Consider the following 25,413-nt stretch of genomic DNA (forward strand, 5'->3'; position numbering starts at 1 on the left):
GCAGCGCTGCAGTTTCAGCATAGCGTGTCAGGTGATCAATAGCGACAATCACCCAGCGGTTCCCGTCAGGTGTGTAGGGAAGGGGGCCATACAGGTCTATGCCGATGCGATCAAAGGGCCGGGAGGGACAAGGCAACGGCTGTAGTGGTCCCGTGACTGTGTGCGCCGGGCTCTTCCGGCGTTGACACTTGGAGCACGAGCGTACGTACTGTCGGACAAAGCGGTACATTCCACGCCAGTAGTACCGCAGCCGGAGGCGTGCATACGCTTTTATTACGCCGGCGTGGCCGCACTGGGGATCCGCGTGAAAGGAGGCGCAGATATCGGCCCGTAGCTGGCGAGGAATCACCAGCAGCCATTTGCGGGCCCTCAGATAGGTAGTTGCGGCGGTACAGGAGCCCGTCGCGTACGGTGAAATGTCGAGCTGTGCGTCGCAGCGAAGGAGTGGCGCTAGGCGGTGATGGCCGAGACAGGAACTCCATGATAGAGACTATCCAAGGGTCCTGGCGCTGCTCAGATGGCATGTCAGCGTATGTAAGTGACGCAGAATCGTAGCTGGAAACAGACGCAGTTCCGTATTCATGGGGAAGAGGAGAGCGGGAAAGAGCGTCGGCATCTGAATGTCGGCGGCCTGACCTGTAGACGACACGGATGTCGTAGTCTTGGAGACGTAACGCCCAACGAGCTAGACGACCAGATGGATCTTTGAGTGACGATAACCAGCAGAGGGCGTGGTGATCAGTCACGACATCAAATGGGCGGCCATATAGGTAAGGTCGAAATTTCGTGATTGCCCACACGATGGCTAGACATTCCTTTTCTGTGACCGAATAATTCTCTTCAGCTCTGGTGAGAGTGCGGCTGGCGTAAGAAACGACGTACTCGTCGAAGCCAGACTTGCGTTGAGCAAGAATAGCGCCAAGGCCGACTCCACTAGCATCCGTGTGGATTTCGGTAGGGGCATCTGGGTCAAAGTGACGAAGAATCGGTGGTGATGTCAGTAGATGACGTAATTTTGCGAATGCGTCGTCGCAAGCGGAAGACCATGCTGTGACACCTTGGCTGTCAGCAAGTAGGCGTGTTAAAGGAGCCATTATAGAGGCGAAATTACGGACAAATCGCCGTAAATACGAGCATAGGCCTATGAAGCTCCGGAGTTCTTTCAGTGTTGACGGCTTGGGAAACTCGGCGACGGCGCGGAGCTTCGCAGGGTCGGGTAGAACACCGTCCTTGCTGACAACATGCCCCAAGATGGTGAGCTTCCGGGCGGCAAAATGGCACTTTTTCAAATTCAGTTGGAGCCCAGCATGTGTGAGGCATTCTAGGACACTTGTGAGGCGCAGAATATGGGTATCGAAGTCCTTTGAAAAAACGACGACGTCGTCCAGATAGCAAAGGCACGTCTGCCACTTGAGACCTCGAAGTGTGTTGTCCATAAGACGCTCGAAAGTGGCAGGGGCGTTGCAAAGGCCGAACGGCATCACGTTAAACTCGTACAAGCCGTCGGGAGTCACGAACGCAGTTTTGGGGCGATCAGCTTCATCCATAGGTACCTGCCAGTAACCCGATGGAAGATCCAGCGATGAAAAGAACTCTGCCCCTTGCAAACAGTCGAGAGCGTCGTCGATTCTGGGGAGCGGATAAACATCTTTGCGCGTGATCTTGTTGAGGCGCCTATAATCAACACAGAATCGGATGCTACCGTCCTTCTTTTTAACGAGCACCACAGGGGAGGCCCAAGGGCTGTGGGACGGCTGTATGACGGCACGATTAAGCATATCGGTCACCTGGTCGCAATAACTCGGCGTTCAGCGTGAGAGACCCGGTATGGACGCTGGCGCAGGGGTGCATGGGTGCCGGTGTCAATATAATGAACGATTGCAGATGTTCGGCCCAAAGTGGGTTGCTTGTAGTCGAAAGAGATCCGAAAGCGGTCGAGGAGCTTCAAAAGTTGGGTCCGTTGGGCAACAGGAAGTTCCGAATCAATTGATGGAAGGAAGACGTCCAGGGAGGATGCGTCGGACGTGGTAACGGAATTGACACTGTCGACCTGGAGGCTTGTCGTGCGATCGGGCATTTGACTGGCGCAAACAAAATCAATGTCCTCAAGTCGGCCTATACATTCTCCGCGAAATAATGTGGCGGGGACCGAAAGCAGGTTCGTCACATAAATGGTTGCGCAAGAGTCGACGATCGTGAGAAGAGCAAAGGGAAGAATGAAGTTCTTGCGAGAGGCAAAGTCTGCTGATGGCGTGAACATGGCGCTAGAAAAGGGGGCATAGTCGCAGGAGATCGGCACAAGAACAGAAGACAAAGGTGGGATGTCCGTGTCCGCGGCGACGAGGACACGAGAAAAAGAAGACTTGCAAGAATCGACTTCGGCGATCGCTGATAATTCTAGCTCGGCATGGGCGCAGTCAACAACGGCATGATGTGTGGAAAGGAAGTCCCAGCCTAATATGACGTCGTGCGAGCACTGCGAAAAGACAACGAATTCGACCACATAGAAAACGTCCTGAATGAGTAGCCGAGCCGTGCACGTCATAGAAGGCTTTACGTGATCCGCGGTTGCCGTGCGCAGGGAGACGCCAGAAAGCGGAATCGTAATTTTTTTTAACTTGCGGCACATTGCTTCACTCAATACAGATACAGCAGCTCCAGTATCGACTAATGCTTGCACGGCAACGCCATCAACGTACACAGAAATTTGTTGGCAGGTAGAGAACAAGGCCTTGCAGAGTTCGACAGCGGCGCAGTTCTTGCCTCCGGAACTGCGATGGTCAGTTTTCCGTTTGGGCGGGTGGTGGTCGACGAACCATAGGTGAAAGCGAACGTCGCCGCGGGGAGGGCGATCGACGTGGGTTGAAGGCGCGGCGGTTCGATGAAGAGGTGTCTGAAGGAGCGTGTGGAGGCATTGACTGTGGTGGCTCTGGGCGGACGTAGCTGTAGCTGTCATCGATGGTACCTGGACGAGGGACGCGCCGGCGACAGAACCGTTCAACATGGCCGGGTAGACAACAGTAGTAGCAGATTGGCCGGTTATCCGATGTGCGCCAAGGGTTATTGGAAGGCGTTGCAGGACGGCGATAAAGAGGAACGTGCGGGCCTGCCGGCGCCCGCGTTGCGTAAAATGCGTTTTTTTGGGGAGCAGTGTCCGCGATGGGTGGCAGCGCATGTGGCTGCCTTCTCGCGACGTCAGCGTAGGTGAGGGGCGCGGATACAGGCGGTGGCTGGTACGTGGGCGGTAGTGCCTCGGAGACTTGCTCTTCGACGGTTTGTCGCAGCGATGAAGTGAGCCCATGAGTATTGCCTGGGAGAAAGGGCGCAAGAGACAATTGGCGAGCCACTTCCTCTCGAATAAACTGCTGAATCTGCTGTGTCAGGACCGCCGGGTCCGAAGATATTGCGCCAACGGTCGCTGCTGACGTGCTGGTCATGTGCGAACTAGGACGTCGCGTGGAAATGCGCTGCTTTCGCAACTCATCGTAGCTCTGGCAGTGCTGAATGACGTCTGCGACTGTTTCAGGGTTTTTCGGCACAACCATGTGGAACGCATCGTGCTCAATGCCCTTCAAGATGTGCTTGACTTTATCGGCTTCGGACATGACAGGGTTGAAGCGGCGGCAGAGGCCTACGACGTCCTCAATATACGAAGTGAAGCACTCGCCAGCCAGTTGGGCGCGATCACGCAAGAGCTGTTCTGCCCGGAGCTTGCGCACGGTTGGTCGGCCGAATACGTCCGCGAAGGTCGTTTTGAAAGAGGCCCAGTTGGAAATCTCAGCCTCGTGGTTGTTCAACCAGAGTTCCGCTACTCCTCTCAGGTAGAAGTGGACGCGGCCAAGTTTGTCGTTGTCATCCCGCCTGTTGTTGGCACTCACTCGTTCATAAGAAGAGAGCCAGTCCTCGACGTCTTGCTCATCAGTACCGCTGAAAATGACGGGGTCCCACTCTCTTGGAACACCGGGACAGCGGGCAGCCTGGGGTGTGGTAGCATCGTTCGGCATTGTTGAAGGGAAAGTAGAGTCCGCCTGCGGAGTTCCAGGATGGAGAACAGAACCAGCACTCTCCACCACTTGATGGTATGCGTTTAACGTTGAGGCAGTAACGCAGCAAAATTGCAGCAGCTGAAGCGATCAGCGGTCCAAGCCGAGCAAGCGCGAGCTCCAACAACAACCGTCTTCGTCTTCTTCTTTCGCTGGCGTTCTTGTCTGCGCCCTACCATGTTACAGTACTAATACTTTATAAGCGTAATACTGAACATACCAACAACTACGAACACCTCTGTAGGAATAAGTCCTTTTCAGTGCAATATAAGAAGCTTAAATAAGAATTCCAATCCGTAGTAGGCTAGCTAGACAGCACAATATGTACAACAATAAAGCTCCTTCGGAGACGTGGCTACAGTTCATGAACTTGGCTCAACACAACTTTATTTATTTCCCCCGGACAACAGATTCTAGCGCAGACAGTGTTGAATTCTATGCGTTTAAGGAATTAAAACGCAGATTAGCCGAATCCTTACCAGAAAAGATCACAAGAATGAATGAAACCTTTTTTGACATGGATACAACGTGACCGAAGGCGTAGTGTATAGGCCACCTGAGTCAAGTATAAGTATTTACTTGCAATTAAACAAAAAAGATTGATTACGTTACACGTATAAAAAAGGACGAAAAAAGGAACTTTTGAGGTCTCGTTTCTTCAACTGATACAACTTTAATGAAAACCAAGAGATATTGAAGCGAAGGAACGTATAGCGGGCGTTATTTGTAATATTTTAACAGTATTTCAGCAATTGTGATTCAATGAGAAGAAAATTAAATGAACCAAAAGACAAGTTGCCACCGTCAGAGACCAAACATGGGTCTTGTTCCGGCGGACGTGATGCCTTAGGTGTAAGAGGGCTTTTTGTAGCGTTAGCTACACTTGCCTAGACGGAGCCGATTTCGCGTGGAGCGTCATGAGCCGTGCTGCGCATTCGCGAGGATTAGTGATGTCACACAGCTGGGTCTACGGAGCTGGCATCTCACGCGCTCTCCGACACCGGCGCGCGCGACGCTGCTGCTGGTCCGCACCGAATTCGAGAGGAGTAACGTCGTAGACAGTGGCACCAGCGCGCGCGCAGCTATTCGCCTTCGCTGTGCAGTCACCGTCTGACACTGCGCTGGGGCCACTTCATAGCGCCTCTGACTGGCGTTTGCAGGTGGGTAACGCCATGGAGAAGGAGAGCGCAAATGCTTCTCGACGGCGCAGAAGATCCGAGAAGCTTATCTCATCGGATCCCGAAGTAGTTGCCTAGCAATTAGCGGTTCAGCGTACGAAGAATGAACAGAAGAAGGCTAATAATCCTAGACAATCTGGAAAGCTAAGAATAATCAGCTGAACCTTTGCTAATGCTACGTATATCCTGGCATAGCCGAGCTAAGCCACTGAAATATTTTTTTCAGTTGTCCGTTCGTAAAAAGGTCACTTGCTATCTGACTTCAGATGACTAAAGAAGAGTGTTTCACACTCGATATCATGTCTACGATCGGCGCTTACACTCGCAGGTTTACATGCCAATTAATAGCCGATAAAGTGGATGAGAGAAAGAGCGCCACCGTAGCTCAACTGGTGAAGGGTTGGGCTCCTTATCCGCAAATTGTAGGTTCGGTCCCTGCCGGCGGCAAGTTGTTTTTTCGGCCATGTTACTTTCTTCACATTTGCATCATGGTTAAGACAGTACAGTTAAAACAGCACAATTACCGTGACCTATAACTTGCTTTTCCTCATAATCTGTTCGTTTGTTCTCATTAACGTTGTATAAATACAAAACGGAAAGTGATAATATCTGGTGACCTTAACATTAACATAAGTGACCATTCAAGTGTAGAATATCAGCATCTACTTACGTCACACGGTTTAAAAAATTGTCCCAGATCCCACGCGAGTAACGGCTACTTCATTGTCCACAACCGACCAGATGTCCGCCTCGGTGGTTGCGGTGCTCGGCTGCTGAACCGAAGGTCGCGGATTGGATCCCGGCCACGGAGTTCGCATTTCGATGGAGGGAAATTGCTAAAAGTCCTTGCACCGTGCGATGTCATTGCAGGTTAAAGAACACCAGGTGGCCGAAATTTGCGGAGCCCTCCACTACGGCATGCCTCATATTCATATCGTGGTTTTTGGACGTAAAACCCCAGATATTATTATTATTATTATTACTATTATTATTATTATTATTATTATTATTATTATTATTATTATTATTATTATTATTATTGCAATCGACGATATACTAAGAAAGATTATAATGCGCATGCGGGAGTTTTGAGAGATTATGCCACTGACCAATTTGCCATGTACATGATTATTCCAATACTTGTTAAGGGTACAAAGGTGCCAAGAAAACAGGCATTTGTACAACTAGATTATCCCGCTACCAACCGTACCATCCAAGAAGCTGATTTTTCCGTGTAAAAGAAGAATAATGTAAATATATCATTTCAAAACTTTAATGCAGCATTGCAATCTGCCAGAATCCAGAAAAAGAACATACTCCACGCAGAAACGCATACCTATCAGCAACGATATGCCAGTGCATGACTACTGCTATCTTGGACATATTTAAACTTCAAGAGCATTGGCTGTGTAATATGAAGCGAAGTCCTGAATATTCCTACTATAAAGATCAGTACAAGGTCACCAGGCACCTATCTCTCTCACTGGTGCGAAAACGAAAGGAAGACTACTTCAAACATTCAATAACACATGCTAAGGGCAAGTCGAGGGTAGTGTGGCGCATTAATAAAGGAGCACTGAAACAGTTTTGACAATTTTGTACGAACAAATTGGGCCGGTAGAGCAAGTCCTAAGGATTATTGACAGACCAGCTTAAGCCCTTTGCGTAAACTACGTAATTTATTATAAGGCTTTTAACTGCGAATCGCCACCGATCACAGCGGCTCAGCCAAATGCGTTTTCAAACAGCCCACTCAAGAGCGCGTTGTATTAGAAGCGCGACGTCACGCACGCGGCTGATCTGTTTGGGTATGTCCAGTCCACGTCACTGAACCTCCTGTTGGCAGCGGGCGTCGTCTGCCTGTGTTACAACGTGCTCCGTGTTTACGTGAGCTGAGCGACATTGTTTATGTCGAGGTTTTTTTTCTTGGACACGATGAATTGCCCTAGTCGTGTTGTGTACTACATATATAGCAACTGGTAACTTGTGAAGGTGCGACATCGTTCAATATTTGTGAGGCATCTGGCGAGCGGAATCCCTTCAGCTCATCGCTGCAATGAGCGTCGCGCTCTCGCTATCCGTTCAACGCCACGATCCGCGTGTCTGCGGTTGTAACTTCACCCCTGAAGACACAACCACATTGCCAGAGTTTACGCTAATCGGTGATCGTTCTCGAATTCTTTTTGTTTGTCCGCATGCTTTTGCAGGTTGTCGCCGTACAGGAAAATAAAATCAGATCGGCTGGTAGTGTGGGGGCACCTGTTGGAGCAGATATCAACCGCTCCACGAGCTTCATCTTTGTTGCCAGACGGCGTGCTGCCGGGCACACTGGGCCTCCAAGATTCAGCGCAACCTGTCGGCGCGCAATATCGGAGGCCATGACTGGGCGAAGCTCAAACCGTCAAGTGCGCCCATGAGAGCGCTACGATTGCCGGCGATGCCAGCGTGTCTGCGAGTTGAGGGTGCAAGGCAGTGGTGAGAAGGAGGGTATAGATATAATTGTCCGTACCGGCCTTGGTACATGGTACGTCACTTAATTTCTCGTGCGAATGATTTGGGGATGCTCTTGCCTAAACGCTGACAAAACATCAAAAAACCATTTCAGGGTCCCTTTAATGACGGTACTAGGCTATTCTCTAAAAACGTGTTATTGTTCCCGAACTGAATAAGTTGAATTACAGAGAAGCTGGCCTGGCGAATAAGTTGAATGATGTTTTATTGCTATAGCCCTAAGTCTCTTCAAACTAGCAATAGCGCTTCTGCGTCTCTCCTGCCACCAATACAAAGCACTTTCACGTTTAGAGAAATTACTTCATCTAAGTACTACGTATTGCGAAAAGATGGCTGTGAACAAGACTTTTGGGCACGACGAAATGAAATTTACAGAAATAAAAGAGAACATTGAAGGTATTTGTCGTGCACTGGCAAACACATATAATCAGTCGTTCAGCACATCAGTTTTGACGACCCCAATCAAAACACGGTATGGTAATACCAATATATACAACTGTCAGCACAATGACTATCAAAAGATCGTGAGATTACTTTACTCTCCTGCGTAAACACACTTTTCGAAAAGCTGAAAAGCGTGAATGAATTATTCGAAAAATGCAATATTTTTTTAACACCAACGTGGTATTCGAAGAGAACTTTGGGCATTTACAGCTCTCATTTCAGTATCAGAAATCAATAGCCATGCATTAAACAATGACAAAGTTTGCTTGGGTATATTTATTCACATGAAAACATCATTCCATTCCATTGACCATGACGTTCACTTGCGCAAACTTGAGCGGTATGTATTTTGTGGCGTAGCAAGCAGGTTCGTAAGCAGCTACCTGAGTAATCGTACACAGGACAAACGAAAAGAAGAAAGCAAATCAGGCATATACTTTGCAGCAACTGAAGGGCTCCGTACTTGAACCTCTCTGTTTCGCCTTTTTTCATGTTCTGCGTAAATATTTATTTTGTAAACATAACCCTACAGTATTGTAACTACCCCCCCCTCCCTCTATGTAATGCCCCCATGGGCCCTTAGGGTATATGAATAAAAAAAGAAAAATTTAGTAACACTAGCGTTTTCTCTCCTTAATGGCACTTAGAATGATCAGAACCTCACACTAGGCAGGCGACGTGCATGAACATTAATTTGCCAAAAGCGAGTAATATGTACGGTCATCGTGTGATGGCCTTTGCGGCCGTGAAGAAAAACTGACATCGGCAGCGTTCACCCGACGAATTCAAAGAATAAGAATTCGGATCTCCGCAGGAATTGAACCCAAGCATTCTGCATGGCAGTTACGTCTTTTACCACAGAGGCCATGAGAAGTCTAAAAACCGCTTTGGAAAAACACCCTATGTAAGCGTAATGTCGGTGCAACATCAATTGTGGTTGTAGTGCTGGCTATCTAATTTCATAACAAAGCAATAAACACTACACATGTGCTCTTACGATGCAGGTGTCATGTCAGTTTAAATTCGGTGTCCAGTGTTGGCTCCGATTTTATAGCAGTCTAATCAAGATTACATCTGTATTCCAATGATTGAGCAAGCTATATTTAAGCGTTGCTCGAGCCCGGAGGAATACGCCAACAAAAGTTACGTATGATATTCACATCATCACACCGTAAGCTGACTTCGTTTCAATAACACCGACGTGTGCGCTCTAACGTGAGTACTAATGTTACCTCAGACCATAAGTTACCGTTTAAACGCCAGTGTTGTCGACGTGCTTGCTAAGCCCTCCATGGGCACGCAACTAGTACACTTACACAACATGTCGATCCACCTCGGAACGCTTGGCTCAAAGCCAAAAAATGCAGCAGAGAACTACTCATTGACTCCTTCGCATGAACGCCATTCTCATAAGGCGTAGAATCTGGCAAACTTTTTGTAATCAGCCTAGTTAACGTAACTGAAATTCCTCAGCTTTTGCATCTGCCTTGTCGAATATTCTAGTTTTATAGCTGGTGCTCGTGTTAGCTCTAAAATGAACTCAGTTACTCGTGTCCTGGGCGTAATGTTAACAAAACAGTCCGAAATAATCTTGAAGTTTTCAAACATTGCGGATCCGCCGTGACGAGTGGTGCTAAGAGGTTTGTGTGGAGAAAGTCCAATCAGATTAAAATAAAAGAAATAAGCGCGTGTGGCAATGTGTCACTGTGAAAAAGCATGGTCTTTTTGCTGAACACAGAACATGCATATATTAATACGTGCAAATTCAATTTCCAAAACCGCTTACCAAATAATGTTCGACAGTTCCTCAACGGGCACATAATGGTTTAAGGTCCACTACATGAACGATATCGGGTCTACGACGCCGCTGAGACGTTGTAATGCTCTCCAGAACAGCCTGAAGCATATTAAAAATCTAGGGACTACTTTCAATCGGTCGTTGACTGTCTCTTGGCAAAGTTCGACCGTAACGGAGCTTGAAAGGCAGCTTTACCGCAATACTAGGGTGTATAGAGGTGACGCATATTGAAAATCTAGTGATCGCTTCCAATGGAACGTTGACTGTATCTCGACAAAGTTCGACCGTAACGGAGCTTGAAAGGCAGCTTTGCCGCAATGTGAGAGTGTGATGAGGTGAAAAATGAAAAACGGGAGAGAGGAAAGACAGGAATGTTAACCAGTTTGGCATAACCGGTATGCTACCCTGTACAGGGGAAGGGATGGGGGAGATTGAAAGAAGAGTAAAGAAAGAGAGAAAGAGAGGGGAACACACACGCACACACATAACTTCACAGCGTAGAGCGGCAGTCTTGTGCTGTATGCGGCATCATGAAAAAGTCTACAGGCGTTCGTGTAAGTCTGTTGTCCTTAGGAATTTGAGCAATGCCTTGGTTGCTTGAATTCTCGATGACTTATCAGGATGACATTGGAGAATTGTTTCTACTGTCAACAGTGAAGCATATTGAAAATCTGAAGGGGTCACTTTCAATCAGACGTTGACTCTATTTGTTTTAGGGGCGAAGCTCCTTATGCCGTGGGCCTGTACATCCTCCGTTTGTTTGTAGCGTTGTAGTAGCCACCTCTAGCTCGTGAGAAGCGCGCGTTCTGGTATGCAGTAGAAGAAGAAGACGACGTTGACACGTGAGACTCTCGTTTTTTTTTGCGTCTTCACCTGTGTGGCGTTCTTTCTTCTTTACTACGTCTGGTGTTTTCAACGACACCCGAAGACAACATTTCAGAAGTAACGCGCCATGAGGCTCCCTCTTCGCACGCTTCCTCTTTAGCTCGGAGTCGCCAGATGGCAGACAAGGCTGCGGAACGGAGGGCACGGAAGGCGGCGGCAGCGCGCGCTCGCAGACAGAATCCTGAGGTGAGAGTCCGCGAGGCCGAAGCTGCACGTCGACGCCGCGAAGCAGATTCCGCCGTTCGAACCCGCGAGGCCGAAGCTGCTCGACAAGCTGCACGGCTGCGGCGCGAAGACCCCGTCGTTCGAGCCCTCAAGGCGGAAGCTGCTCGACAAGCTGCACGGCTGCGGCGAGAAGACCCCGCCGTTCGTACCCGCGAGGCCGAAGCTGCTCGACAAGCTGCACGGCTGCGGCGCGAAGACCCCGCCGTTCGAGCCCGAGAGGCCGAAGCTGCTCGACAAGCTGCACGGCTGCGGCGAGAAGACCTCGCCGTTCGAACCCGTGAGGCCGAAGCTGCTCGACAAGCTGCACGACTGCGGCGCGAAGCGCCCGCCGTTCGAACCCGCGAGGCCGAAGCTGCTCGACAAGCTGCACGGCTGCGGCGCGAAGACCCCGCCGTTCGAGCCCGAGAGGCCGAAGCTGCTCGACAAGCTGCACGGCTGCGGCGAGAAGACCCCGTCGTTCGAACCCGCGAGGCCGAAGCTAATCGACAAGCTGCACGGCTGCGGCGCGAAGACCCCGCCGTTCGAGCCCGAGAGGCCGAAGCTGCTCGACAAGCTGCACGGCTGCGGCGAGAAGACCCTGCCGTTCGAACCCGCGAGGCCGAAGCTGCTCGACAAGCTGCACGGCTGCGGCGCGAAGACCCCGCCGTTCGAAACCGCGAGGCCGAAGCTGCTCGACAAGCTGCACGGCTGCGGCGAGAAGACCCCGCCGTTCGAACCCGCGAGGCCGAAGCTGCTCGACAAGCTGCACGGCTGCGGCGCGAAGACCCCGCCGTTCAAGCCCGAGAGGCTGAAGCTCCACGGCTGCGGCGCGAATCGGATCTTCAAAATGTGAAGGACCGCGAAGCGGCATGAAAGCGCGCGTACCGGCAGGCAGAGCCCGAGGCTGTGAGAGCACGTGAAATGGCTGCAAAACGCATCAGGCGGGCTCTGCCCGAAGGCGCCAACGCGCGCTTCCAGTGGGACTTCCTTGATAACAGTTTCGGCCATAGTTGCGGTGTGTGGAACACATTGTGGTTCTCAAACAATCTAGTCACAATATCTTCCATCAAGAAGGACCACGCTCGCGCCAATGCCATCGCCGTGCTGCAGCGCGAGTTCGCTTCTCCCCACTCATCATCGTTCACCACGTGGATATGCTGTGATATTTTTGGAAGTTCGAATAGTTTGAATAGTAAAATTCCAGTGCGAATTGAATCGAATAGCAAACACTATTCGAAAAATATTCAAAATTTGGAATATTCGCACACCCCTACTATTATTAGGTCTTATTAAAATTTACATTCTCTCTGTTTGATCCCCTATTCCCCAATGCCAGTGCGGGGTAGCATGCTGGATACTAGCTTCTGGTTAACCTCAATGCCTTCCTCTTCTCTTTATCGCTCTCTATCTAGGATAGACTAGATGTGCCGTTGTTCTTGGCACGCTCCATAATGGTCTGGTTCCAGCAAGACGCCCCAAATAACAACCTAGATCTCGTGCGGATGAAGTCCAGCTTTGCGAGTCTTCTGCGCTGAAATGCCATATGGGGAAATCTTTTTGCTGCCTGTATTGGCTCTAAGCACGATACCATTGAAACGTGGGATACACACTGCTTAAGCCTTTCTCCACTACTATTTTTGTGTTCCTCACCGCGCCGCGCGTATTTTCGAACACTATCTATCTATCTATCTATCTATCTATCTATCTATCTATCTATCTATCTATCTATCTATCTATCTATCTATCTATCTATCTATCTATCTATCTATCTATCTATCTATCTATCTATCTATCTATCTATCTATCTATCTATCTATCTATCTATCTATCTAAGTGCGTCTTGGTGCTTTTGTACTCATTCCATCGGCTTTATGCATACGTATACGAGTTTTATTAGCAGAATATCCGGGAGATGGGGCAGTGGTCAGCAGCGTTTGGCGAAGCACACCATCCACGAGATCAGGCTTTAAGGATGCTTCTGAGGCGCAGAGCAATGCCTCTGAGGCCACTTTTCGCAGCTATAGTTCGCCCTCCGCAGCAACAGGTGCCATCCTGGTGGTTTATGGTGAGGACACAACTGCTGGGTCATAGTACGGCTTGGTGCGACAAACGAACACCAGTTCACGGCCACGATAGTGTAAATCTGTCAATCGCGTGATGAGCTCCACGTGGTGATTGACGGATTGCGTTCGCTCCAGAAAGCGGTATGGTCAGATGTATATGGCAATAGGCTCTGCATAGCAGCCGTATGCGGTAGCGGGTAGCGGAAGCCCCACCAAAGAGCCAGGGGAAAATGTTGGCGCCGAACGGTCGCCAGGTTGACGAGATCGCTGCTGTTGTTGGTTCTCGGTAGAAAAGAAGCAGGTAAGCTTGCGGAATACTTCAGGATATCGGGTAGCTTTCAACAGGGGGCTGCTTTCCCACTCAAGAGGTTTATATGAAAGAGTTTTATGAATAGTATTTCAAGGTTCTCGTCCGTATATAAAAGCATGGAGAAAATTCACGAGTAGCTTGCGCCGCTGTGTTGTAAGTGTAGGCCACGAAAGAGAGACGTTGGTTCCAACCGGAATTATGAGAGGCGACGTACAATGATAGCATATTGCCAAGAATACGGTTGAAGCACTCCGTCATGCCGCTCATTAGAGGGAAGTACGCTGAACATGTGCGATGCACGATCCAGCATTCGTCAAGTAGTGACTTCAACGCGTCGCAAAGGAAAGCACGACCTATACTACTTGGGAGAGCGATTCGTTGGGCAAGTTGGTGATCCATAATGTTACTAACAGCGCAAAAAAGGACGAAGGACCAGGAAGAAACACAGACAAGCGCTTGTCTGTGTTTCTTCCTGGTCCTTCGTTCTGTTTTGCGCTGTTAGTAACACTACTTGGGAGTTCGCGAGAGGCACCAGGACGCAGCACAAAATGTCGCAACAGAAGCGTTGCAACGTCACGGATTGTGGCAGCCGGTAGCGCCGCTGTTTCGGCATAGTATCTCAAGTGGTCTATCGTAACTATAATCCAGCGGTTACCTGCTACAGTTGTTGGAAGCGGTCCGTATATGTCAATGCCGACCACGATCAAAGAATCGACAAGGACAGGGAACAAGTTGTGACGCGTAGACTTGTACGGGAAGTAAGTTTCGTCGTTTGTACTGAGCACACGTGCGCATGAACTTTCGCACGTAGTTATATATGCCGCGCAATTAAAATTGGAGTCCTAGCTTAGCCTAGGTCTTGATGAGGACGTGACGTGCGCACTGCGAGTCTGCGTTGAAAGCGTCGCATATAGCACGAAGACAACATAATATCAGAAGGAGCCACTTGCGACCGTCGGAAAGGTACATGCGTCGATAAAGAAGGTTTAGCGAATACAGAAGCTCTATCTGACAGCACGAGATCGAAAAAAGGTGACGTGTTCAGGAAGGATACCGAAGAAGGCACTGGTCTTTCCGTTGCTCGGCCGTCATGTTGCGTAGGGCGGACGGTGTAAGCGCTGGCTCAAGGCAGATTGGGAAGCACTTTCATGTGATACCGGTGAGCGAGATAGGGCGTCAGGGTTCGTATGTTTGTGACCGGATTGGTAAAAAACGCCAGGCCTGCGCTGAAACCGCAGCACAATTACAACGAAAGCTGGAAGAGCGGCGTTTCTAGAGCCCGTTGCAAGCTCTCTTGGGGCTACAATACCAGTAGACTAGAAAGGTACCCACTACGCCATAAATCAAAATTTTCGTGAAGTTGGGAAGCACCTACTAAGCCATTATTCGTCATTCTGCCGAGAAGCGAGGCGCCAGCTACACGTCTGTAAGGCATTATGTGCACTTTGTTGACGCGACGACTGATGACGATGAAGAATTATGGCTCAGCCCTTTGTAATGGGTTGGAAGCTTTAAACGGCCCACCAGTTATGTAATTTGCATTGGGTGACGCCCGCTCGCTATTTCCCTCCCACGTCATGCTGTATAACATACGTTGACGTGAGAGAGACGGGGGGGGGGCGAAGAACTTTACTGAGACCCCGACGAAATGGATCATGCGCTCATGGGCTCCTTGGCAACCAATCCAAGTGCACTTGCGAGGAACCCACTACGCTATAAAGCGTTGTAATTTTACTGAGACCCCGAGGAAATGGATCTGCGCTTATAGGCTTCCTTGGCAACCAATACATGTGCACTTTCGAAGAACCCACTACGCTCTAAATCATTCTAATTTTTGAGAAGTAAGGCAGCAGGCACTGTGCCACTTTTCGTCATTTTACGGAGATCCGTGTTACCTGCTAAACGCATGTAAGGCATTATGCGCACTTTGTTGATGCTGTGCCTGATGACGACGGACAATTATGGCAGAGATCTTTGTAATGGGTTGGAAGCATTTCACAACCTACTCGTTGCGCAATTCGCATTGTGTGACGCCTGGTTACAGAATTCGCGTTGTGCGACGCTTGGTGCTTATGTTACTCTTCTACCACCCTATATTGCATATGCTAATGTGGTTCCTTCCCGACATGAAGCCTGTATAGGACCTTTTTGCGAAGCAGTTTCAAGCACCGGCATGGCTCAGAGGTTGAATACTGGGCTCCCACGCAGAGGGCCCAGGTTCGAACCTCGTTCCATCCTGGAATTTCTTTCTTATTTCGTTTTTTTTCTTATTTCGATCGATACTGGTTACGGACACCGGCGGCGGCGGCGGACAACTACGGCGCCAAAAACGTCAGGCCTGCGCGGAAAGCGCAGCACAGTCACAGCGAAAGCTGGAAGAGCGGCACTTCTAGAGCCCGTTATAAACTCTCCTGTGGCTACTAATACAGGTACATTAGCAACGTACCCACTACGCCACAAAGCGTAATTTTTGGGAAGTTGGGAAGCACCCAGCACGACATTATTCGTTGTTCTGCAGAGAAGCGAGGTACGATATGTAAGCGATTATGTGCAGTTTGCTGATGCGGCGGTTGATGACGATGAATAATTATGGTTGCGCCCTTTGTAATGGGTTGGAAGCTTTAAACAACCCACTAGTTACGTAATGGCAAAAGGGGAAACTCCAACCAGAAGGTTTATTTTAAAAAACCCGACGTTTCGAAGCCTGACCGGCTTCTTCTTCAGGGGTGAGATGGCCCGAGGTGCACGGCGCTTATATGCGCTTTCTTGCCGACAGTTGCCGCAAGAAAGCGCATATAAGCGTCGGCAAGAAAGCGCCGGCAAGAAAGCGCATATAAGCGCCGTGCACCTCGGGCCATCTCACCCCTGAAGAAGAAGCCGGTCAGGCTTCGAAACGTCGGGTTTTTTAAAATAAACCTTCTGGTTGGAGTTTCCCCTTTTGCCTTTAGTCTTTCACCCAACCAGGCAGACTTCTGCCGAATGTTTACCTTTAGTTACGTAATTCATATTATGTGACGCCCGGTCGTTATTTAACTGTCCCACCACGCTTTATAACACACTTTAACCGGAGAAACGTAGAGCGAGAGAGAGAGAGAATTGACTTTATTCTGACCCTGAGGAAATGGATCATGGGAGCCTTATGGGCTTCCTTGGCAACCAACAGAAGTGCACTTGCGCGGAACCCACTACGCCATAAATCATTGTAATTTTTTAGAACTAGGGCAGTAGGCACTGTGCCATTTTTCGTCATTCTACAGACAGCCGTGGTACCTGCTAAACGCATGTAAGGCATTATGCGCACTTTGTAGATGCAGTGCCTGATGACGATGAAGAGTTATGGCAGAGTCCTTTGTAATGGGTTGGAAGCATTCAACAGCCTATTCGTTGCGCAATTCGCATTGTGTGACGCCTGGTTACAGAATTCGCGTTGTGCGACGCTTGGTGCTTAATCTACTTTTTTACCACGCTATATTGCATATGCTAATGTGGTTCCTTCCCAACATGAAGCCTCTATAGGACCTTTTTGCAAAGCAGTTTCAAGCACCGGCATGGCTCAGAGGTTGAATACTGGGCTCCCACGCAGAGGACCCAGGTTCGAACCTCGTTCCATCCTGGAATTTTTTTCTTATTTCGTTTTTTTTTCTTATTTCGAGCGATACTGGTTACGGACACCGGCGGCGGCGGCGGCGGCGGACAACTACGGCACCAAAAACGGCCGGTGAAATGATCTCATAACAGCTTTCGCTGTAATAACGTGGATGTCGTACTCCTGAAGCTTTACACTCACACGCCACAAGCACACACACACGCATGAACGCAAGCGCAAACTTCATGAAGCCAGCTGTTGTCATTTTATCAGCATGACATATAAGCCATTGCACACGCATGCGCGTAAAACTTGCGGTATTGAGTAATTGGTAATGACATGAATAATATTAGAAACCATGACTCGCCTGACATGATTACCATTAATGAACAAATATCATTGCAGTCCTCTATTTACCTGAGATTTCTGAATATGCATGGCGTAGTATAAGGGACATAGTCTATCACATAAGCGAATTAACTCTCTACCAATACTCGTTTGCCAACAAATTCCTAGAGCTGTGTAGTAATTCCGAGTGTTGGGGAAGTGTTTTAAACAAATTTTGACGTTTCACATGCCAGAACCACTATTTATTATGCGACACGCGATAGTGGAGGGCTCCGGAAATTTAGAACATCTAGTTATCATTAACGTGCACTGATGTCGCACAGTACACGGGCCTCTAACATGTCGCCTTCATCGAAATGTGACCACCGTTGCCGGGATTCAACAGGGAAATTTCCGGTGAGCAGCCGAGCATACTGCCTAGCACCACCGGGAGGGCCCCTGTGTAAATTGTTGAGTAACACTTCCCTAGGTTGCGGTTATCCTGGCTAGCATGTGCTAAGTGTTAGCTGGTGCTGGATAGTGTGTGCTGATTATGCCTTTGTTCAACTACTTCGTAATGTTGCCGAACACTAAAGAAGGATGATTAAAAAGCAGCTAGTGGTGGCCGATGCTTGCTCATGTTGAGCATTCCTAACTACCATTGGTCAATGTTGTTTTTGCGGTAGCTTGCGTAAACCAATACTGAAACGTAATGGCGAATCGTTGCTTAATGCTGACGAACTGCGGGCTTCCGTTGGCTTGTACATGCTACTTTTGTAAATGCTATGAGCGCGGGAAATTCAACATTCCCGGCCACGCAGTAGTCCCGCCTGAATTTCTAGGGGGTACAGTCTTTGTAGGGCCCTTGTAGTCACTTTCTTCACCAGGTTTCGTGCTTTGCACACCCAGAAGCGCTCTCGTAACTGAGTCGGGGTATCACGCACACCTCCGTGCAGCATTTCGCAGTAGGCTTGGATTACAAGTAGCCTTGAAAAGCGATGATCGCTTGCCAATATAATCTGGTGCTTGACACCTTCAGGAGATTCCATCCGCTTTAAGCGCCCTCCAACGCAAAGTATCCGATCTTCATCCTGGAATGTGTTGAGGCCTGCGATGGTGATGTTATGTCGACAGAACGCTCTTCTGCGATAGCTTTGATTTCTGTGCTGAAAAATGTGTCCTGTACGTGTCGAATCCAGTACTGCTCGGTACTCGATAGTTCGTCTGCCATGAGGAGCTATCGTGCACCTGCACATACGACCGTATGTGCAGCTACAACCAAGAAGAGCGCAAGGGGTGCCCCTCTGACCTGCGTGCTCCTACAAGCTTTGCGCGCATTGGCTGTGACCGATTATTCTTGTTGCTACATCACAGGCGTCTTCGATGGAGTAAGTGAACACACATTCGTAACCGAAGCACTTTCAAGGCGTTTGAAGTTGAAGTGTCTTGGCTTTGCTGCTAAGCAATCAACACTTTCGCCAACGTCAGCAGTTGCACACCGAAAAGACTCCGCATCGTAGAGCTTCCCCTCCGATGTCAACATTCCGACGTGGAAGTCGCACTGAGAGCCATCGAGATACCCCAAATTTGCCAAGACATCTCAGACAGCACGATGACTTCGGTGTTCATCGCAGAATTCAAGAAAACCGGACACGATATCGCCGATGAGCTGCTCCACTCATATATTGAGAAAGAAACCGGAATAACTGTGCTTATTGGCTCGGACAGGATGTGGACGGTGATGACAGCTGAAATTTAGAGACCTGAAAGCGAGGAAAAACTCACCGCCATGAACTAAACGTTTGGATGGACATTCCAAGGAAGCACCGAACACTGGTCGTCTAAGGCAGTTGACTCCCGAGTCATGGTATTGAAGACTCATGTAGAGCTTCATGAAGAGCTAATCCGGTCATTTTGGGAACTAGAGAGTATATGCATATCTGATACCGGAAACAAGGAAATTGAGATGAGCTGAACTATGCACCACTTCGAGGAAACAATAGAACAGCAAGGAGATATGTACGAAGTATCAATGCGGTGAAAAACTGGGTTTGAACTGTGTGACAACAAAGAAGTCGCCACTACCAGACTAAATACACTCAACAATGGTGCTAAATTAGTTATTTTTAGTTTCAGTTTGATTAAACTTGTTATAGTTTCAGTTTCGGCGTGAGAGATATGCATTTTCTACACTTAATTTTTTTCGCATCCGTTGCGTGGATGAGTGCGTTGAACCACGCTCCGTGAGCATACAGGAATATTGGAGTCTCTTTGCCTACGCTTCACTTGCTTCTTATCAGGGTGCCACTGAAAACATCCGCCTTGCGCCGTTCAGCAGTGCGCTTGTTTTCGCCAATAAGCTGGCTAAGCGAATGAATTGCAGAAACGATGGATAGTCCCGGTTGCGTCAGGGTCAATTGGGTGTACACGCTGCACAGCAGTTGCTTCGTTTGTTTTGACAGCTTTTGCTTCTCAAGTTTCTTGAAAATTCTATTGGGTGATTGAATGGCGGGCTACCGGAGGAAAACGAAGGTGTCCCGACAAGGAGGTCATGTTTTTTAAGGAAACCTGTGCAATGCCAGTGGAGAACACCGTCACCAAGAAAATCCAATATTCCTAAAAATAAATGTGTTTTACATAATTTGTCTAATACTTTACGGTATTTTCAACTTTAGGCTAAAATATAAGAACTATGGATTTGTGAGACGCTTAGGTTACACACAAATTATACTTTGTGGGGCAACTTCCAGCTGCGCAGCCAAACTATCGAAACGGCGTGGCTCGGCTCTGTAGCATTGATTGCACTGCCACAGAAAGTTGTCTATGAGTGTAGGGTAGTGTGAGCTAGAGCTTATTCATTTTTGCTATAGATTACTTCTGTTAGCGAGCACTGGATAATGTTGGGTAACTTTCTGTTAGGGTTCACTGAATCTTCCTAATTTTGGCGAGTACTGGGCAAGCTTGGTTAACTCTCGCTGCTGCTGTGTAGTGCTCGCTATAGTCGTACTGTGTTGGCTATCTGTTCTCAGAACTGTGCAATTCGCCCACGTATTCATTAATAAATATTGACTGTTAAAAAACTAGAAAAATAACCATGTATACATTTCAACCAACCTATATTAAAGTTAATAGGATGTCTTCTCATGTGAGCACATGCAGTTACGCTACAAACTTGCCTCAAAAGAGGCACACTTTGCCCTTCAAGAAATTAGTTGAAAAAATATTTAGTAAGGCGTAAGCGCATGGTCAAAGATCTTTCGCATGTCTTTCGTGACAAAAAAGCCAACCGTATAAAACTAGCAGCCAGAATACCAGTTCGACAACGTAAACTGTTTTCCTTGCAGCGATAGCCCTTCTGTAACTGTGAAATATAGAGGCTTCAGCTGGAGCTTGAGTGTGTGGAATGAATCGAGGCACCCTGGTCATAATATTGCATCAACCGCACATTGCGTTGACCTGTGTTTGCTACGACAAAACAGACTGATGCAACGTTAAGCATATTTCTACTCCTTGCTTTTCGTAAACGATCACTACCATCGAACCCTCTGTCATCGCTCATGTCATAGAAAACTGTCTTTTATGCAGAGGCGATGTACTTGTACGTCACCGTTGTTAGGGCTCCTGCGCTATTTTAACCGTGATAGCCGAGAGCTTTTCGCTATTCGCATTTGGAACTCAAGCTGATTTTGTGCTTATTATAAACCTCCACAAAGAAAGACTTCGATAACTCGATGGTCTCTCTCTTCTTGCGGTTGTACCGCTCTCTCGTCTTTTGAGGCTCTCGGTAGCATAACTACACACAACATGAAGTAGGGAGTTATCCAGCCATCTCGTTCTGGTTATGTTTCACTCGAAGTGTGCACGGCACTCATTCTTCCTTCCTAGTTCAGTTCTTGCAGATGCTTCTGTTTAGCATATGAATAACTTCCAAAACTGGTTTCTAAGAGAACCAGTTTCCAAAACTCGATGTGCTATCACTTCATGGCGGCATGCGTACCACATGGAGTGTCCTGAAATGAGGAGAGCTGTATTCGTGCTATTTTCTTCCATCAGGTCTCATTAAAAGCTGTCGACGGCATGTTTGTAATCTGTAAACTAAGGCTAAAGGTCACAGCAAAGGTAGATATGTCCGGCAGAAAAGCATGTCTGCGGGTGATGTTTTTTATAATGGCAACTGCTTCTCAGATGTCTAGTGCGCACACAATTCAAAACAAGTCATAGTGAGCTTAGTTAGTGCCATCTATCCTGCACTTCTACAAGCTTCATCTATCCTCACTTGAGGACATCATGCCAGAAAGAAGAAATAATCAGAATTCGATGCCATGTTTTATTTTTTATTTGGTTCTTTTCAGTTGAGGTGATTATGCACGCGAAGGTTAATACTACCGGTATATACTTCTATGACTGTACGAGGTTTATATAGCTTTGCTCAACCTCACCGAAACACGCGAATGAACGCTGCTTGGGATACGTCAGCACGTTGTAGCCTCCACCTCTCGATGAAATAGGCGTGAGCGCTTGAAAGCGTGTCTCGATGCTACGCCAGATCAAGGTTAAAGCGCTACAAACTGCAGTTTAGCTGTCACATTGCAGTTGACGTGCCTATAAACCAGCGTGAACAAATACGTTGACCCGCCTCGTAAGGCTTCTTTCTAACCTAAACAATGCGGCGTATGCTGCCCCTCGCTAATTGCTCTGCTTAGCATTAGTTCCCAGAGTGCTCTGAAATGCGCGTAAAGTCCACAGCGTGTGATGCCTGCCGGGAACTTTTTAAGGTTACCGAAAAAACAGCCTCAGGTTATGAAATATTGCGAGAATCGGCTTGACTTGTTGAGATCTGGAGAGACCTCACGAGGTTATGGGTAGACGTTCCGAGCAGTGCTTCGCAATAAAACCTTTCAATATTCTCATTCAAAGACAGTTGCGACTGATGAAGGTGCATTGAAACATGGTCGCAATTGCTGATATACCGCGCACCAACTAAGACGTTGAGATTTTTGACGCACTCGATTTCGCCACTAACGAGGAGGCCCCACCACCTAGGGAAACGTGATCTGTGTGCTGCAGTGCTCCACAATTATTTTTCAAAATATTAGTCACGTTTTTATAATGCATTGCACATCTGAATCCCCCTACCGTACTGAAGGAGTGAAGGCTGGGAAACTTGTGAATGTTCTTTTCTTTCCAGGTGCGGGATTCGGCGGCCTCAAAACACAAGCGAGCGCTTTTACACCCGCCGAAGAGGTCCTTGGCCTAAGTGTTGTTATTGGAATGGAGACTGCAAGAATAATACTAAGCCATAGTGACCCATATACCTAACGTTATTGCTGTGTGTTTCAACCTGCGCTTACACACACACATTTTACTGCACTGGGCAATTCTTTGGGCTGCGCGCATATACACTGTAATAATAAAAAGCCAATTCTGATGCATAATACGTTGTTCAGAATACAGGTACCTTGTCTGTGTGCCACTTTCTAGTTGTCAGGGCGTATGTGGAGTGTATCAGAATACAGGTACCTTGTTTTTCGAGCAATTTTTGAAATGCGATGCTTTCTTAGAGAACCAAATGTACTTTGAGCGTTTCTATCTATCTATCTATCTATCTATCTATCTATCTATCTATCTATCTATCTATCTATCTATCTATCTATCTATCTATCTATCTATCTATCTATCTATCTATCTATCTATCTATCTATCTATCTATCTATCTATCTATCTATCTATCTATCTGTCTGTCTGTAGCGAGAGAGAGAGACGTCAAGGCGGCCGACGTGGCCGTGCCGAAATCTCGCCACTTTTATTCAAGAGACGACCGACCTTGTGACGGCGGCTGCCAGCGTCCAAACCGCCAGGAGCGTGAGCTCATTCTAAACTGCTCGCGCCTCGAGCTCTAGGTATGAGCTGCGCGAGAGACGTGGCGCGGTGGTTGGAAAATGACGATGATGATGAGTGGCGATGATGATGACGCTACAGATTACTCCCCCCCGCAGAAATGAAGCCGAAATAAAAAAAAAACGATGGGGGCGTATATAAAGGAATTTTGCTATCGCGAGACAAGAGGGTCCGTGAGAAGTCCAGGTCGTGAACGTGCAAGGACCTTCGGGAACCGGTAAGTCTCTGGCGGGCGGCTCTGGGAGAAGCGCAGCGGACGAAGAACCGGGCGAAAGTACGCTGTGGTCGTACCCAGGTGGGTCCTACGGCGACTTGATGGGGCCTTTCGGTAGCGCACCGGTTGTCGAGAGTGAGCGCGGCTGAGAGAGGTGCCCGCAGATGTAGTTGAGCGGGTGCAGATGCCGTTGCAGTCGTCGGCGCAGCGTTGACCACTGGGTCATATGACGGGGGGCGCGTCGACGCAAGTGCGTATCGGGCACACGACGACGCACGAAGGGATGTCTCCGCAACGCATAGATACCCTTGAGGGAGATGGCTGCATCGCGTGGCAGCGTTGAAGGGCGGGTGTGAAGCTTCTGCTGTGTTTGTCGTCGAGCGCGGTGGCTTCGTCGACGTAAAGTCGCGTGCGGTAGACATGAGTGGCGGTTGGGCGTCGTTGCCGTTGCAACCAGTGCGCCTGCGTAGCGGTCACTTGTCGGGTGGATGGTGTCTTGCGTCAAGGGCTCCGCAGGAAACCTGTGGTGAAGCTGAGCAGGCGTGGTCTCTGCTGCAGGTTCGGACGGCGAACCTGTGCTTGTGGAAGCCCCTACGGTGGTCGGCTCACGAGGGCTGGTGCGCAGGTCGGCATGCTGGATGTCTGCCTCTGTGGCTGGCGTGTCATATGCGGTCAGCTCTGGCGTATGCTGACCAGGCACGTCGTCCTCAGGCGCATCAGTCATAGTCGCAGCGTCTCGGATGTTCGGCCATCGGTGGTTAAGGGCTGGGACTTCAGCTGCGAGAGACTGCGAGGGCGAGGCTGGTCGCTGCTGGTAAGATGCGCACAGTGTCGAGGTCGATAGAAAAACGGGTTCGTCGGAGATCATCGCTGGCGATGCCTCCACAATGGGGGGTCGTATAGCGGGCGTGACGATGTCCCTGTCTATGGCAGACTCCAGGGCGTGCGGCGAGGTAGCCGTCGTGGAGCCTGACGCGGCAGAAGTGTCATGGGCCATGGAGGTCGGGGAAGATGTGCAGATGGCCGGCACGTCTGAAGGACCATGGGCCGAAGCTGTCGAAAAGACAAAGCTCTCAGTGGAGTGGCCGCTGGCAGCAGGCACTTCCTGTACCTCGTCGGGCGGGTGTTCGGGCGCAGGAATCGATGCGCTGGTGGCCTGACGTGAGGTCGGAGGAGTCGTAGCCGGGGAAGGTAGGTCGTGGTCATGGGAGGGCTGCGGGCCGTGTGGTACCGCTCGCGTTGACGGAGGGGAAACTCGGAACTCACGGGTCCCCGGTAGCGGGCGGTACGTCTCGCCGTAGCGGGCTAGCACCGCAGCGCAGAGGTCGTCATATGGCTGCGGGCTGTATGTCGTTGCGGAAGCAAGATGGTTTAGCTCAACCGGCAGCGCTTGGAGTAGGACGGCGTGCATCATCGGTTGTGCCGTGATGCCATTCAGTGCGAGAATAGCATCGAGCTGCATAAACCACGCTTGGGGGTAGGCCGGGTGGAACGGCTTCACTGGCGGGCAGAGTGACGGCAACATGGCAGCGCCGCTCGTCGAAGGGCGTGGTTTTCCGGGTCACCAATTGTAGCGAGAGAGAGAGACGTCAAGGCGGCCGACGTGGCCGTGCCGAAATCTCGCCACTTTTATTCAAGAGACGACCGACCTTGTGACGGCGGCTGCCAGCGTCCAAACCGCCAGGAGCGTGAGCTCATTCTAAACTGCTCGCGCCTCGAGAGACGCGGCGCGGTGGTTGGAAAATGATGATGAGTGGCGATGATGATGACGCTATCTATCTATCTATCTATCTATCTATCTATCTATCTATCTATCTATCTATCTATCTATCTATCTATCTATCTATCTATCTATCTATCTATCTATCTATCTATCTATCTATCTATCTATCTATCTATCTATCTAAATTGGTATCAGGGGGTAAGAGTGTTTGAAGAATATGACTGCCTGG

The 25,413-nt window shown here is 49.0% G+C and overlaps 1 protein-coding gene across 7 annotated transcripts in view; it reads left to right on the forward strand.

Annotated features, from left to right (window-relative positions):
• The window catches only part of LOC119399671 (uncharacterized), a 109,581-nt gene extending 86,779 nt beyond the window's left edge, over positions 1–22,802 (forward strand). For all 7 annotated transcript variants that reach the window (XR_005184923.2, XR_005184925.2, XM_049417808.1 and 4 more), the window contains one exon: positions 22,538–22,802. Coding sequence is in view for 5 of the 7 variants with exons in the window: in XM_049417809.1 (XP_049273766.1) it covers positions 22,538–22,668 (131 nt within the window). In the remaining 2 variants the exon portion in view is untranslated. The remainder of the gene's footprint in view (positions 1–22,537) is intronic.
• Positions 22,803–25,413: the final 2,611 nt, after the last annotated feature.

This window comes from Rhipicephalus sanguineus, chromosome 7, assembly GCF_013339695.2.
Source record: "Rhipicephalus sanguineus isolate Rsan-2018 chromosome 7, BIME_Rsan_1.4, whole genome shotgun sequence".
NCBI classification, from domain to species: domain Eukaryota; kingdom Metazoa; phylum Arthropoda; class Arachnida; order Ixodida; family Ixodidae; genus Rhipicephalus; species Rhipicephalus sanguineus.